The sequence below is a fragment of the Bombina bombina genome, chromosome 6 (assembly GCF_027579735.1).
Source record: "Bombina bombina isolate aBomBom1 chromosome 6, aBomBom1.pri, whole genome shotgun sequence".
Classification (NCBI taxonomy): Eukaryota; Metazoa; Chordata; class Amphibia; order Anura; family Bombinatoridae; genus Bombina; species Bombina bombina.
In genome coordinates, this window is record NC_069504.1 from 576390389 (window position 1) to 576401574 (window position 11186).

The 11186-nt window shown below is 38.6% G+C and overlaps 1 protein-coding gene across 1 annotated transcript in view; it reads right to left on the minus strand.

The window, feature by feature from the left end:
• The window catches only part of LOC128663291 (threonine--tRNA ligase 2, cytoplasmic-like), a 411905-nt gene extending 402448 nt beyond the window's left edge, over window positions 1–9457 (minus strand). The window contains exons 1-2 of the mRNA XM_053717549.1: window positions 9065–9457; window positions 8538–8618 (exon numbers count right to left, since the gene is read on the minus strand). Of these exons, the coding sequence (XP_053573524.1) occupies window positions 8538–8618; window positions 9065–9385 (402 nt within the window). The 5' untranslated portion in view covers window positions 9386–9457. The remainder of the gene's footprint in view (window positions 1–8537; window positions 8619–9064) is intronic.
• Window positions 9458–11186: the final 1729 nt, after the last annotated feature.

Here is an 11186-nt window from a genome sequence, read left to right on the forward strand (position 1 = left end):
TACAAAAAAAAACAAACACTAAATTACAAAAAATAAAAAAAAGATTACAAGATTTTTAAGCTAATTACACCTATTCTAAGCCCCCTAATAAAATAATAAACCCCCAAAATAAAAAAAATTCCCTGCCCTATTCTAAATTAAACATATTTCAAAGCTCTTTACCTTACCAGCCCTTAAAAGGGCCTTTTGTGGGGCATGCCCCAAAGAATTCAGCTCTTTTGCATTCAACAAATACAATCCCCCCCCCCATTACAACCCACCACCCACATACCCCTATTCTAAACCCACCCAAACCCCCCTTAAAAAAGCCTAACACTACCCCCCTGAAGATCTCCCTACCTTATCTTCACCACACCGGGCCGAACTCCTGATCCGATCCGGGCGATGTCGTCCTCCAAGCGGCAAAGAAGAATTCTTCCTCCGGCGATGTCATCCTCCAAGCGGCAAAGAAGAATTCTTCCTCCGGCGACGTCTTCCTCCAAGCGGCAGCAAAGTCTTCATTCTTCCGGCGGCATCTTCAATCTTCTTTCTTCGCTCCGCCGCCGCGGAGCATCCATCCCGGCCGACTGCTAAACTTGGAATGAGGTACCTTTAAATGACGTCATCCAAGATGGCGTCCGCCGAATTGCGATTGGCTGATAGGATTCTATCAGCCAATCGGAATTAAGTTAAAAAAATCTGATTGGCTGATCGAATCAGCCAATCAGATTCAAGTTCAATCCGATTGGCTGATCCAATCAGCCAATCAGATTGAGCTCGCATTCTATTGGCTGTTCCGATCAGCCAATAGAATGCAAGCTCAATCTGATTGGCTGATTAGATCAGCCAATCGGATTGAACTTGAATCTGATTGGCTGATTCAATCAGCCAATCAGATTTTTTTAACTTAATTCCGATTGGCTGATAGAATCCTATCAGCCAATCGGAATTCGGCGGACGCCATCTTGGATGACGTCATTTAAAGGTACCTCATTCCAAGTTTAGCAGTCGGCCGGGATGGATGCTCCGCGGCGGCGGAGCGAAGAAAGAAGATTGAAGATGCCGCCGGAAGAATGAAGACTTTGCTGCCGCTTGGAGGAAGACGTCGCCGGAGGAAGAATTCTTCTTTGCCGCTTGGAGGATGACATCGCCGGAGGAAGAATTCTTCTTTGCCGCTTGGAGGACGACATCGCCCGGATCGGATCAGGAGTTCGGCCCGGTGTGGTGAAGATAAGGTAGGGAGATCTTCAGGGGGGTAGTGTTAGGCTTTTTTAAGGGGGGTTTGGGTGGGTTTAGAATAGGGGTATGTGGGTGGTGGGTTGTAATGGGGGGGGGGGGATTGTATTTGTTGAATGCAAAAGAGCTGAATTCTTTGGGGCATGCCCCACAAAAGGCCCTTTTAAGGGCTGGTAAGGTAAAGAGCTTTGAAATATGTTTAATTTAGAATAGGGCAGGGAATTTTTTTTATTTTGGGGGTTTATTATTTTATTAGGGGGCTTAGAATAGGTGTAATTAGCTTAAAAATCTTGTAATCTTTTTTTTATTTTTTGTAATTTAGTGTTTGTTTTTTTTTGTAATTTAGTTTAGTTAATTTAATTGTATTTTTAGATAGATGTTTGTACTTTATTTAATTTATTGATAGTGTAGGTGTATTTGTAACTTAGGTTAGGATTTATTTTACAGGTAATTGGGTAATTATTTTAACTAGGTAGATATTAAATAGTTAATAACTATTTAATATCTATTATACCTAGTTAAAATAATTAACAATTTACCTGTAAAATAAATATTAACCCTAACATAGCTACAATGTAATTATTAATTATATTGTAGCTATCTTAGGGTTTATTTTATAGGTAAGTATTTAGATTTAAATAGGAATATTTTAGTTTATAAATTAATTAGATTAATTTAATATAAATATAGTTAGGGGTGTTAGTGTTAGATAGAGTTAATATAGTTAATATAAATACTATAGTAACTATATTAACCCTAATATAATTAGGGTTAATATAGTTAATATATATAATGTAATAACTATATTAACTATAATATACTTAGGGTTAATATAGATAATATAGCTGGCGGCGGGGTAGGTAGATTAAATTAGGGGTTAATCATTTTAATAGAGATGGCGGCGGTGTAAGGGGCTTACATTAGGGGTTAATAATATTAATATAGCTGGCGGCGGTATAGGGGGATTAGATTAGGGGTTAATAATTTTTATATAGCTGGCGGCGGTGTAAGGGGTCAGATTACGGGATAGATAAGGTAGATGGCGGCGGTTTTAGGGGCTCACAGTAGGGGGTTAGTTTATGTAGATGGCGGCGGGGTCCGGGAGCGGCGTTTTAGGGGGTAATAACTTTATTAGGGATTTCGGGGGGGGGGGGGGATCGCGGTTGACAGAGAGATAGACATTGCGCATGCGTTAGGTGTTAGGTTTATTTTAGCAGATCGCGGTTGACAGGGAGATAGACATTGCGCATGCGTTAGGTGTTAGGTTTATTTTAGCAGATCGCGGTTGACAGGGAGATAGACATTGCGCATGCGTTAGGTGTTAGGTTTATTTTAGCAGCCAGTTTAGGGAGTTACGGGGCTCCAATAGTCAGCGTAAGGCTTCTTACGGCTGCTTTTTGTGGCGAGGTGAAAATGGAGTAAGTTTTCTCCATTTTCGCCACGTAAGTCCTTACGCTGCATATTGGATACCAAACTGCGCGGGTTTGGTATACCTGCCTATGGCCCAAAAAACTGCGGGCGACGGCAGAAATATACGCGCGTAACTTCTAGCTTACGCCGTATATAGGATACCAAATCCGCGCAATTATTGGCGTCGCCGGCTTTTGCGGGCGACGATTTTTATCGGATCGACCCCCAGATTAATACTTCCAAATCTGAACTGTTCTGTATCTTTCAGGATGTCAAAAGGGATAAACAATCTCTGTTTAAAGAAATAAATAACCAATTTACCTATCTTGGCATTAATATATGTGCCAACCCGAATCAATGGTATACAATTAATTATAAGACGATCATTAGCAAAGTAAAGCAAGATTTAGAAAATTGGATGAGACTTCCCATTATCACTGACTGCCAAAATTAACTTAATTAAAATGATAATAATCCCCAAATTGCTATGCTTATGCATAATATCCCGATCTTAATGGCTAAAAAGATATTGGTGAGATATATAAAATCTTTAGGTGTTTTTATGGGGGAAAAGGAAGGAGGAAAATATCTTTGAATAAATTAATCCAGTTTAAACATGGGAGGGCTCGCCTTCCCCCCATTAGATATATATAACAATATTTGTTTGGGGAAAGTGGCCTTAGACTGGCTTACCCAGGGTAATTATATTGCGTCAATAGTAGCGGAGGAAAATATAGTATGTCCATATTTGCTACAAGCGCTACTACATTGCCATTTAAAGTGAAGGTAAACTTACATTTATGCCTATCCAGGATTTCATTGGTTTCACAAAATCAATATCACTTTCATTCATGATTCTTTCTAAATCTAATTACAAACCGAGCTATCATCATTATCGTTCCATTTGTGATTGTACACAAATGCAACCCTTAATTTGAATTTTTTTTTTTGCTGCCGATCACATTTCTGTAGCAGCCAATTGAATTTCTGGCCGTTAGGTGGCCGTCAGTGCACGTCATCCGCATATTTGACCATGTGCGCATGCGCTATTGTTGGCTTCCGTGAGCGTTCACGATTCGCGCATGCGTATTCCAAATATTCAGGAATCCATCATAGAACTTGCCCATTCTCGCTTGCGCAGAACACTGTAAAATCGGCAATTGGCGCATGCGCTGTTTCACTGAGCCTCGTGAACGCGCTTTAGGAAGACGTAGAAAGCGGGTGGGACCGCTCTCTATGCCAAACACAAGAAAAGCCGGAACTGGTGTGTGGGAGGAGTTAGAGATCGCATAGGTAGGGAGATAACAATGTAAAAATAAGAAAATTGTGGAAAAAAAGAAGAAAAAAAAGTTAGCGATTAGATTAGGGTAATATTAAAGAATGCATTCCTGTATTTCATATGCTGAAACTTAACCTTCACTTTAAGGGAATTACCAACTCAGGTAAAGAAATACATGTCCATATGCACAATTATTAAAGCTTGGCATAACATATGCAAATTAATAAAAGGTAGATCCTACAATCTCTAATAAATTGCCCATAGTAGGGAGTCCATACTTTACTGAAGGGGCCAATAAAGGCTTAAAATATATTTACCAGTTAAAGGACCCAGAATCCCCTAATATTCTCTCATTTGAAGAAATAAAACAACAATTCAGCTTAGTAAATTCAGACTTCTATGCGTATTTGCAAACTCGCCATTGGTATAATGCAGTTACTAAGAGACCTAATTGTGTATGGACACATTCGGGGATACAGTCGGGCCTTTATTTTGTATACTGCAGATATCCATTCAATTAATTATTGGCATAAACTGATATTGAATCATTCAGGAGATGTAAACCTACAGAGATTAGTATTAAGTTGGCAATCAGAGATCCCAGAGATAGACAAAAAAAGACATAACTAGAAGTATTACGAAAGTAGAAAACGCCACTTTGGCGGCAAGCTGGAGAGAAAGTCATTTCAAACTGTTGAATATGCTATATATTACACCCTCGATTTTAAATAAATGGTTTCCCAAATGGACTCATAATTGCCCTTGATGCTCAAACCCCAGTGCGAATCTAATGCACATTATGGAATTGCCCCAAAATATACCAATTCTGAGCTAGAATAAGTTTTTGGCTAAGTAAAATTTTACAGTCATCAATCAAGCTGGAGAAACAACACATTCTCCTATTATTAGATTTGGATATGTGTAGACAGATCAATACACGCTTTATAAATTGGAAGAACAAAAAATCTCCTTCAATACATAATCTTATAAATGTAATGATGAAACAAGCGGTAATGGAACAATTTGATTGTTCGGTGGGATCTGACAAAAATATCAAAAAATATTTTAATAAATGGCTTAACCTGATTAAAATATATGATAACTCTACACAAGCACAGTTCTTTGCTCCGCTCATATCTTGTAACTTTGTGGATAAATTACTCCAGAGGATCTGATGTAATGTAATGTAAAAGTTAGTCGGTAGGATGGGTAAGAGGAAGCGCGGGAGACAGAGAGTGAAAACACGCACTCCCCCCCCCCTTTTTTTTTTCTTCCCTCTTTCTTCTATTCCTTTATTTATTTATTTATTTATTTATTTAAACAGATTGCTGTCACCTCCCTATACGGATTATAGCTAGGTGTGAAGACGTCACTGAAATATTGAGACATAATAGAAGTCATGTTATCTATTTTGACTTCAATGGAGAGAAAAACAGGTCTAGTACAATACAGTAACTACAAACTCTTGCTCTTCCGACCTATCAAATCAATCACACCTACATAAAAATATATACTCTGGGGTTCAGTGTGGACGGGTCGATCGTATTGATAGTATGGTATACTAGCTGGAATGCATTAATACCGAGAAACATGTACAAAGATTTAAACACTAGAGAACTTATACAAATGGGTTATGAGTTGATATTGAAAGTAATGTAAACAAAAGAGTGTTAAAGAGTTTTATAGTTTATTTAAACATTTAATTTTATAATGTATGAATTACGATTCAGGATTTATTTTCCTATGTTTTTTTTGTTCTTTTTGTATTTTTAAATCTCAATGGTCTATTGAAATGTTAACCCCTTAAGGACCAGGCCATTTTTCAATTTCTTTCCCTTAAGGACCAGGGCTATTTTTACATTTCTGCGGTGTTTGTGTTTAGCTGTAATTTCCCTCTTACTCATTTACTGTACCCACACATATTATATACCGTTTTTCTCGCCATTAAATGGACTTTCTAAAGATACCATTATTTTAATCATATATTATAATTTACTATAAAAAATTATAAAATATGAGGAAAAAATGGAAAAAAAAAAAACGCACTTTTTCTAACTTTGACCCCCAAAATCTGTTACACATCTACAACCACCAAAAAACACCCATGCTAAATAGTTTCTAAATTTTGTCCTGAGTTTAGAAATACCCAATGTTTAAATGTTCTTTGCTTTTTTTGCAAGTTATAGGGAAATAAATACAAGTAGCACTTCGCTATTTCCAAACCATTTTTTTTTTTCAAAATTAGCGCTAGTTACATTGGAACACTGATATCTTCTAGGAATCAGTGAATATCCCTTGACATGTATATTTTTTTTTATAAGACATCCCAAAGTATTGATCTAGGACAATTTTGGTATATTTCATGCCACCATTTCACCACCAAATGCGATCAAATAAAAAATATTGTTCATTTTTTCACAAATTATTGCACAAACTTTAGGTTTCTCACTGAAATTATTTACAAACAATTTGTGCAATTATGGCACAAATGGTTTTAAATGTTTCTCTGGGATCCCCTTTGTTCAGAGATAGAAGACATATATGGCTTTGGCGTTGCTTTTTGGTAATTAGAAGGCCGCTAAATGCCACTGCGCACCACACGTGTATTATGCCCAGAAGTGAAGGGGTTAATTAGGGAGCATGTAGGGAGCTTCTAGGGTAAATTTTAGCTTTAGGGTAGTGTAGTAGACAACCCAAAGTATTGATCTAGGCCCATTTTAATATATTTCATGCCACCATTTCACCGCCAAATGCGATCAAATAAAAAAAAATGTTCACTTTTTCACTAACTTTGGGTTTCTCACTGAAATTATTTACAAACAGCTTGTTCAATTATAGCACACATGGTTGTAAATGCTTCTCTGGGATCCCCTTTGTTCAGAAATAGCAGACATATGTGGCTTTGGCATTACTTTTTGGTAATTAGAAGGCCGCTAAATGCTGCTGCGCATCACACTTGTATTATGCCCAGCAGTGACGGGGTTAATTAGGTAGCTTGAAGGGAGCTTCCAGGGTTAATTTTAGCTTTAATGTAGAGATCAGCCTCCCACCTGACACATCACACCCCCTGATCCCTCCCAAACAGCTCTCTTCCCTCCCCCACCCCACAAATGTCTCCGCCATCTTAAGTACTGGCAGAAAGTCTGCCAGTACTAAAATAAAAGTTTTTTTTTTTTTTTTTTAAATAATCATATTCTGCTGTGTAGGATCCCCCCTTAGCCCCCAAACTCCCTGATCCCCACCAAAGAGCTCTCTAACCCTCCCCCCACTAACTATTCCCCACCATTTTGGGTACTGGCAGATAGCTGCCAGAACCCACTTTGCAATAAAATCTAATTTTTTTATAAAAAACCCTCACTTTTTCTGTAGTGAAGCTGCCCCCCTCCCAGATCGCTTTTTGATAGTAACCCCCCTCCTCCTCTGCCACCCACCACCCTCTCTCCCACTGCCCAGCACTTTCAAATGTTTTGTGCTAGATCGCGGGTGCGCACGCACACGCACCCGCCCCCTCCCGCGCGCGCACCTGCGTGCACCTGACATAGATATCTGCTGGCCAGTTGCAAGTTCCCCAGCGATGGGCCACCCACCCGCCTCCCTGAAATGGCTCCCACCCACCAACGATCGGCACCATCGCTGGCCGATGCAGAGAGGGCCACAGAGTGGCCCTCTCTGCATCGGTGTGCCAAAAAAGGTATTGCAGTGATGCCTCAATATTGAGGCATCACTGCAATACCTTGAAAGCGTCTGGAAGCGATCATGATCGCTTCCAGCCGCTTGAAACCCTTAACGACGTACAGGGTACGTCGCTGGTCTTTTAAGACCAGTTTGTGTGTGACGTACCCTGTACGACATGCGTCGTTAAGGGGTTAATGGGGATTATAGGTAATAGAACTAATAGATAGGATGTAACAACAACAACTAGAGACACCTAGATAGATCTAGTTAATAAGAAAGTGCATAAGCGGGTGATGATCTGATGTTGAAAATGTCATGGAGGGGGATCTATCCTGTATATATTCATAGTGAAATACGTGGCCCAATGGTCATTAACCCTTTAAAAATATCAGTTACTTATTCTAATATGAGAATTAGAGCACCTATGCCAGGGTTGGCATCAATTTCTGTGCCAAAAACACCATTGGGCCAGGCTAAAAACAATTGCATGTCATGGAGGGGGATCTACCCTGTATATATTCATAGTGAAATCAGTGGCCCAATGGTTATTAACCCTTTTAAAATATCAGTTACTTATTCAAATAGTAATATTTGTATTGGTGCCAACGTATGCCCTTTTTTTTCCAGTTTGTATATACAATTGTTGTATAAAGGGAATTCACCTTTGTGTAACTACATTATATGAATCATATTGTTATTTAAATAAAACCTATATTTTTATTTTAAAGTCAATTTAAAGCAGTCTGACAAAAAAATTGAATAAGAAACCAACTTCCATGAATAAGAAACAGAATTGCACGAATAAGAAACAGCTTGAATAAGAAACCAACTTCCTTGTCGTCTTATTGCATTGTAATAAATCTGTGTAAATTCCACTGTAATAAGTTGGAATGATAGAAATACTTCATATAAGAATTTTGTAATCATATGTTTGAAATTAATTTAATAAAATAAATACCTGCTGCTTTGGTTCATCTGATTCCTTCCCATCTTTCTTCTTATTGTTCTTATGAACTGTTTGTTTTTCACTTGTGGTAACCTAAAAAAAACAAATACACACAAAATATGACCACACCTTAAAGTAAATAATTGTTTTTAACCTAATAGAGTAGAAAGCTAAGTTATGAGTAGTGATGCCTTAAAAGGACACCTGTCCCTTGCAAGCAGAATGATGCATAACCCTTGTAATTTTATTTTATTACTGTTACACGTATTGCATTTATTTGTAATTAATTTCTAGTCCTAAACAGAAAACATATACGTTATAAGCTATATGACATTTAAATACTATTGTAGTAGTTTGCATGTTGCTTTTTTAATTAAGCTGTGATTTGTATATGCATTATTCACTAGTGCTGATAAAGGAGCAGCTATTAGTTTTTAAGATCCAGTTACATGAATACAACAGACATGTGTGGACAGCTGGTGCTAAGTTCATTTTAATTGCGATACGAATTTAATATCATACGATGCTAAAGGCCTCACCTCCCCTTTGTCCCCAGCAATAACAGCAGCATGTGACCCATTGGAACTCTCCGTGGCCTCAGGATTCTTCTGATCAGAGCTCCCCTCCGGCGTCTCCGTCCCAAGCCTACCCCGCTCCCCCTCCTCCTTCAGGCTACGCTGAAGGTGTGCTAGCCGGTATTTCAGCTTCTCGTTCTCAGTTCTTAGCTGCTCCAAGGCCGGGCTGGGATTGCTATCGATGGTGCCTTCCAGACCTAGCTCCAACAGGCTGCCAATCTCATTGCTTAGGCGGCGGATCTCCTCTTCTTGAAAGGAAAGCCGGTCGGCGATCTGAGCTGCCATGATAAAACGTGCACAGTAGAGGAGACACGCAGTGACAGCTGCAGCTAGCCCTTGTTACACTACTCCCTCTGCAACAATGCATGGCTGCTGCTCTCACTACAGTACCCTACAGCGTAACAGCACAGTAGCGCTAGCAATTTCATTAGTTATTAATGAACGCCTATTATTCATTACACTGTTATTTATTATCCAGTTGTTTTTTAAAAGTATTTTGATTTTCGTGATTTAAGGATAATTCTAGAAACTGCATAGTAAAATGTACATATTTTATGTGTTTATATTTGTTACAGTAGACATTGGGATGGTTTTCTTGCCAGACAGAGATTTTCAGCAGACATGCATTCTTTGTTTAGTGCCAAATCTCTCCAAAGTCTTATTATTTTTTTTCAGGAAAAGTGGCTGCCCAGTACAGCCAACCAAAATTGTAAAGGGCAGTACATACCTTTTAGACAAATTGCATAAAATATACAGTAGCAATTTAACAGCACTCTCAAGTACAGCTTGGGATCTTTACCCTAAATACCCATTTCCTCAATGGAATTCATGATTTCATTTTATGTTTTATAATTTTTTACTTCTTTCCCTTCCCTATATATGACCCGACTGCCTCAGCTCTGCCAGGACCACCTGACTTGCCAATGACACTATATAGGGGTCGATTTATCAAAGGCTTTGCAAGCCTTTTGACCCACTACGGCTGCAGGTTCTCACAAGAGAACCTGCACGCCGTATTTAACAAGCAGAGGTCATCAGACCGCTACTTCCCTAATCTTTCGCCACCTCTAAAGTAGCGAAATTCAGTCTCCGCGATCTACTCCGACCAGTGAGATTGAAAGCTCTTGCCCGCACGTGATCAGTCAAGACGCTTCAGTGATGCTTGGGTATGGTAGATCCACTTTCTCTCTTTTTCCTCGGTTTCCCCAGAGGCATAGTGTATATAGAAAGGGATAAAAAAATTGCACTTCCACCTATCAGCTTATCTCTCTGACACTCCTAGTAGTTAGTGCAGTTGTGCTAATACTGTATGTTGATAGATGTACCATTAATATCGCCCCCCCCCCTCCTTTTTTTCATCTTAGCATTTAATCACAGATTATGTAAAGTATAAACTGATTCACAGTTTTCTAGCAAGGATTGTAATATTATCCATATATATATATATATATATATATTACAATAGTAGAGATATCCACACTCACTGGATTTGTAGAAAGTATTAACAATTTATTGTTAAAACAGTTTTCACAATAAATCCTTAAAGTGAATGTGAAGTTTAATGAATAAGTGCCCGGTTTTTAAAATTACTGTTAAAAACGGGCACTTTACAATGAAGCTGATTTTTAAAAAAACTTATCTCTGCCTGCAGCTCCTGCTGTACTTAGCACAGTGATGACGAATCCGGCTTCCTCCAATCGTTGCGTGGCCTCACGAGCTGGACTCCAAAGGGGGCACGAAACGATGAGAGGAAGCCGGATTCTTCGTCACTGTGCTAACTACAGCAGGAGCTGAGGAGGATCACCGGTCTGCTTTCCATAAAGAAAAGTTAAGTATTTAAAAAAATCAGCTTCATTGTAAAGTTTATTGAATGAATGTACCCCTGTTTCTAAGAGTATTTTTAAAAACCGGGCGCTGATTCATTAAACGTGACATTCACTTTAATGCTTTCTACAAATTTAGTGAGTGCCGCTCTCTACAATGAGATGTGAGTGTAGATCCAGTTATATATATATATATATATATATATATATATATACATACTTTGTGGCTAAAACTATGTCGACACCCCTACTAATTATTTAAT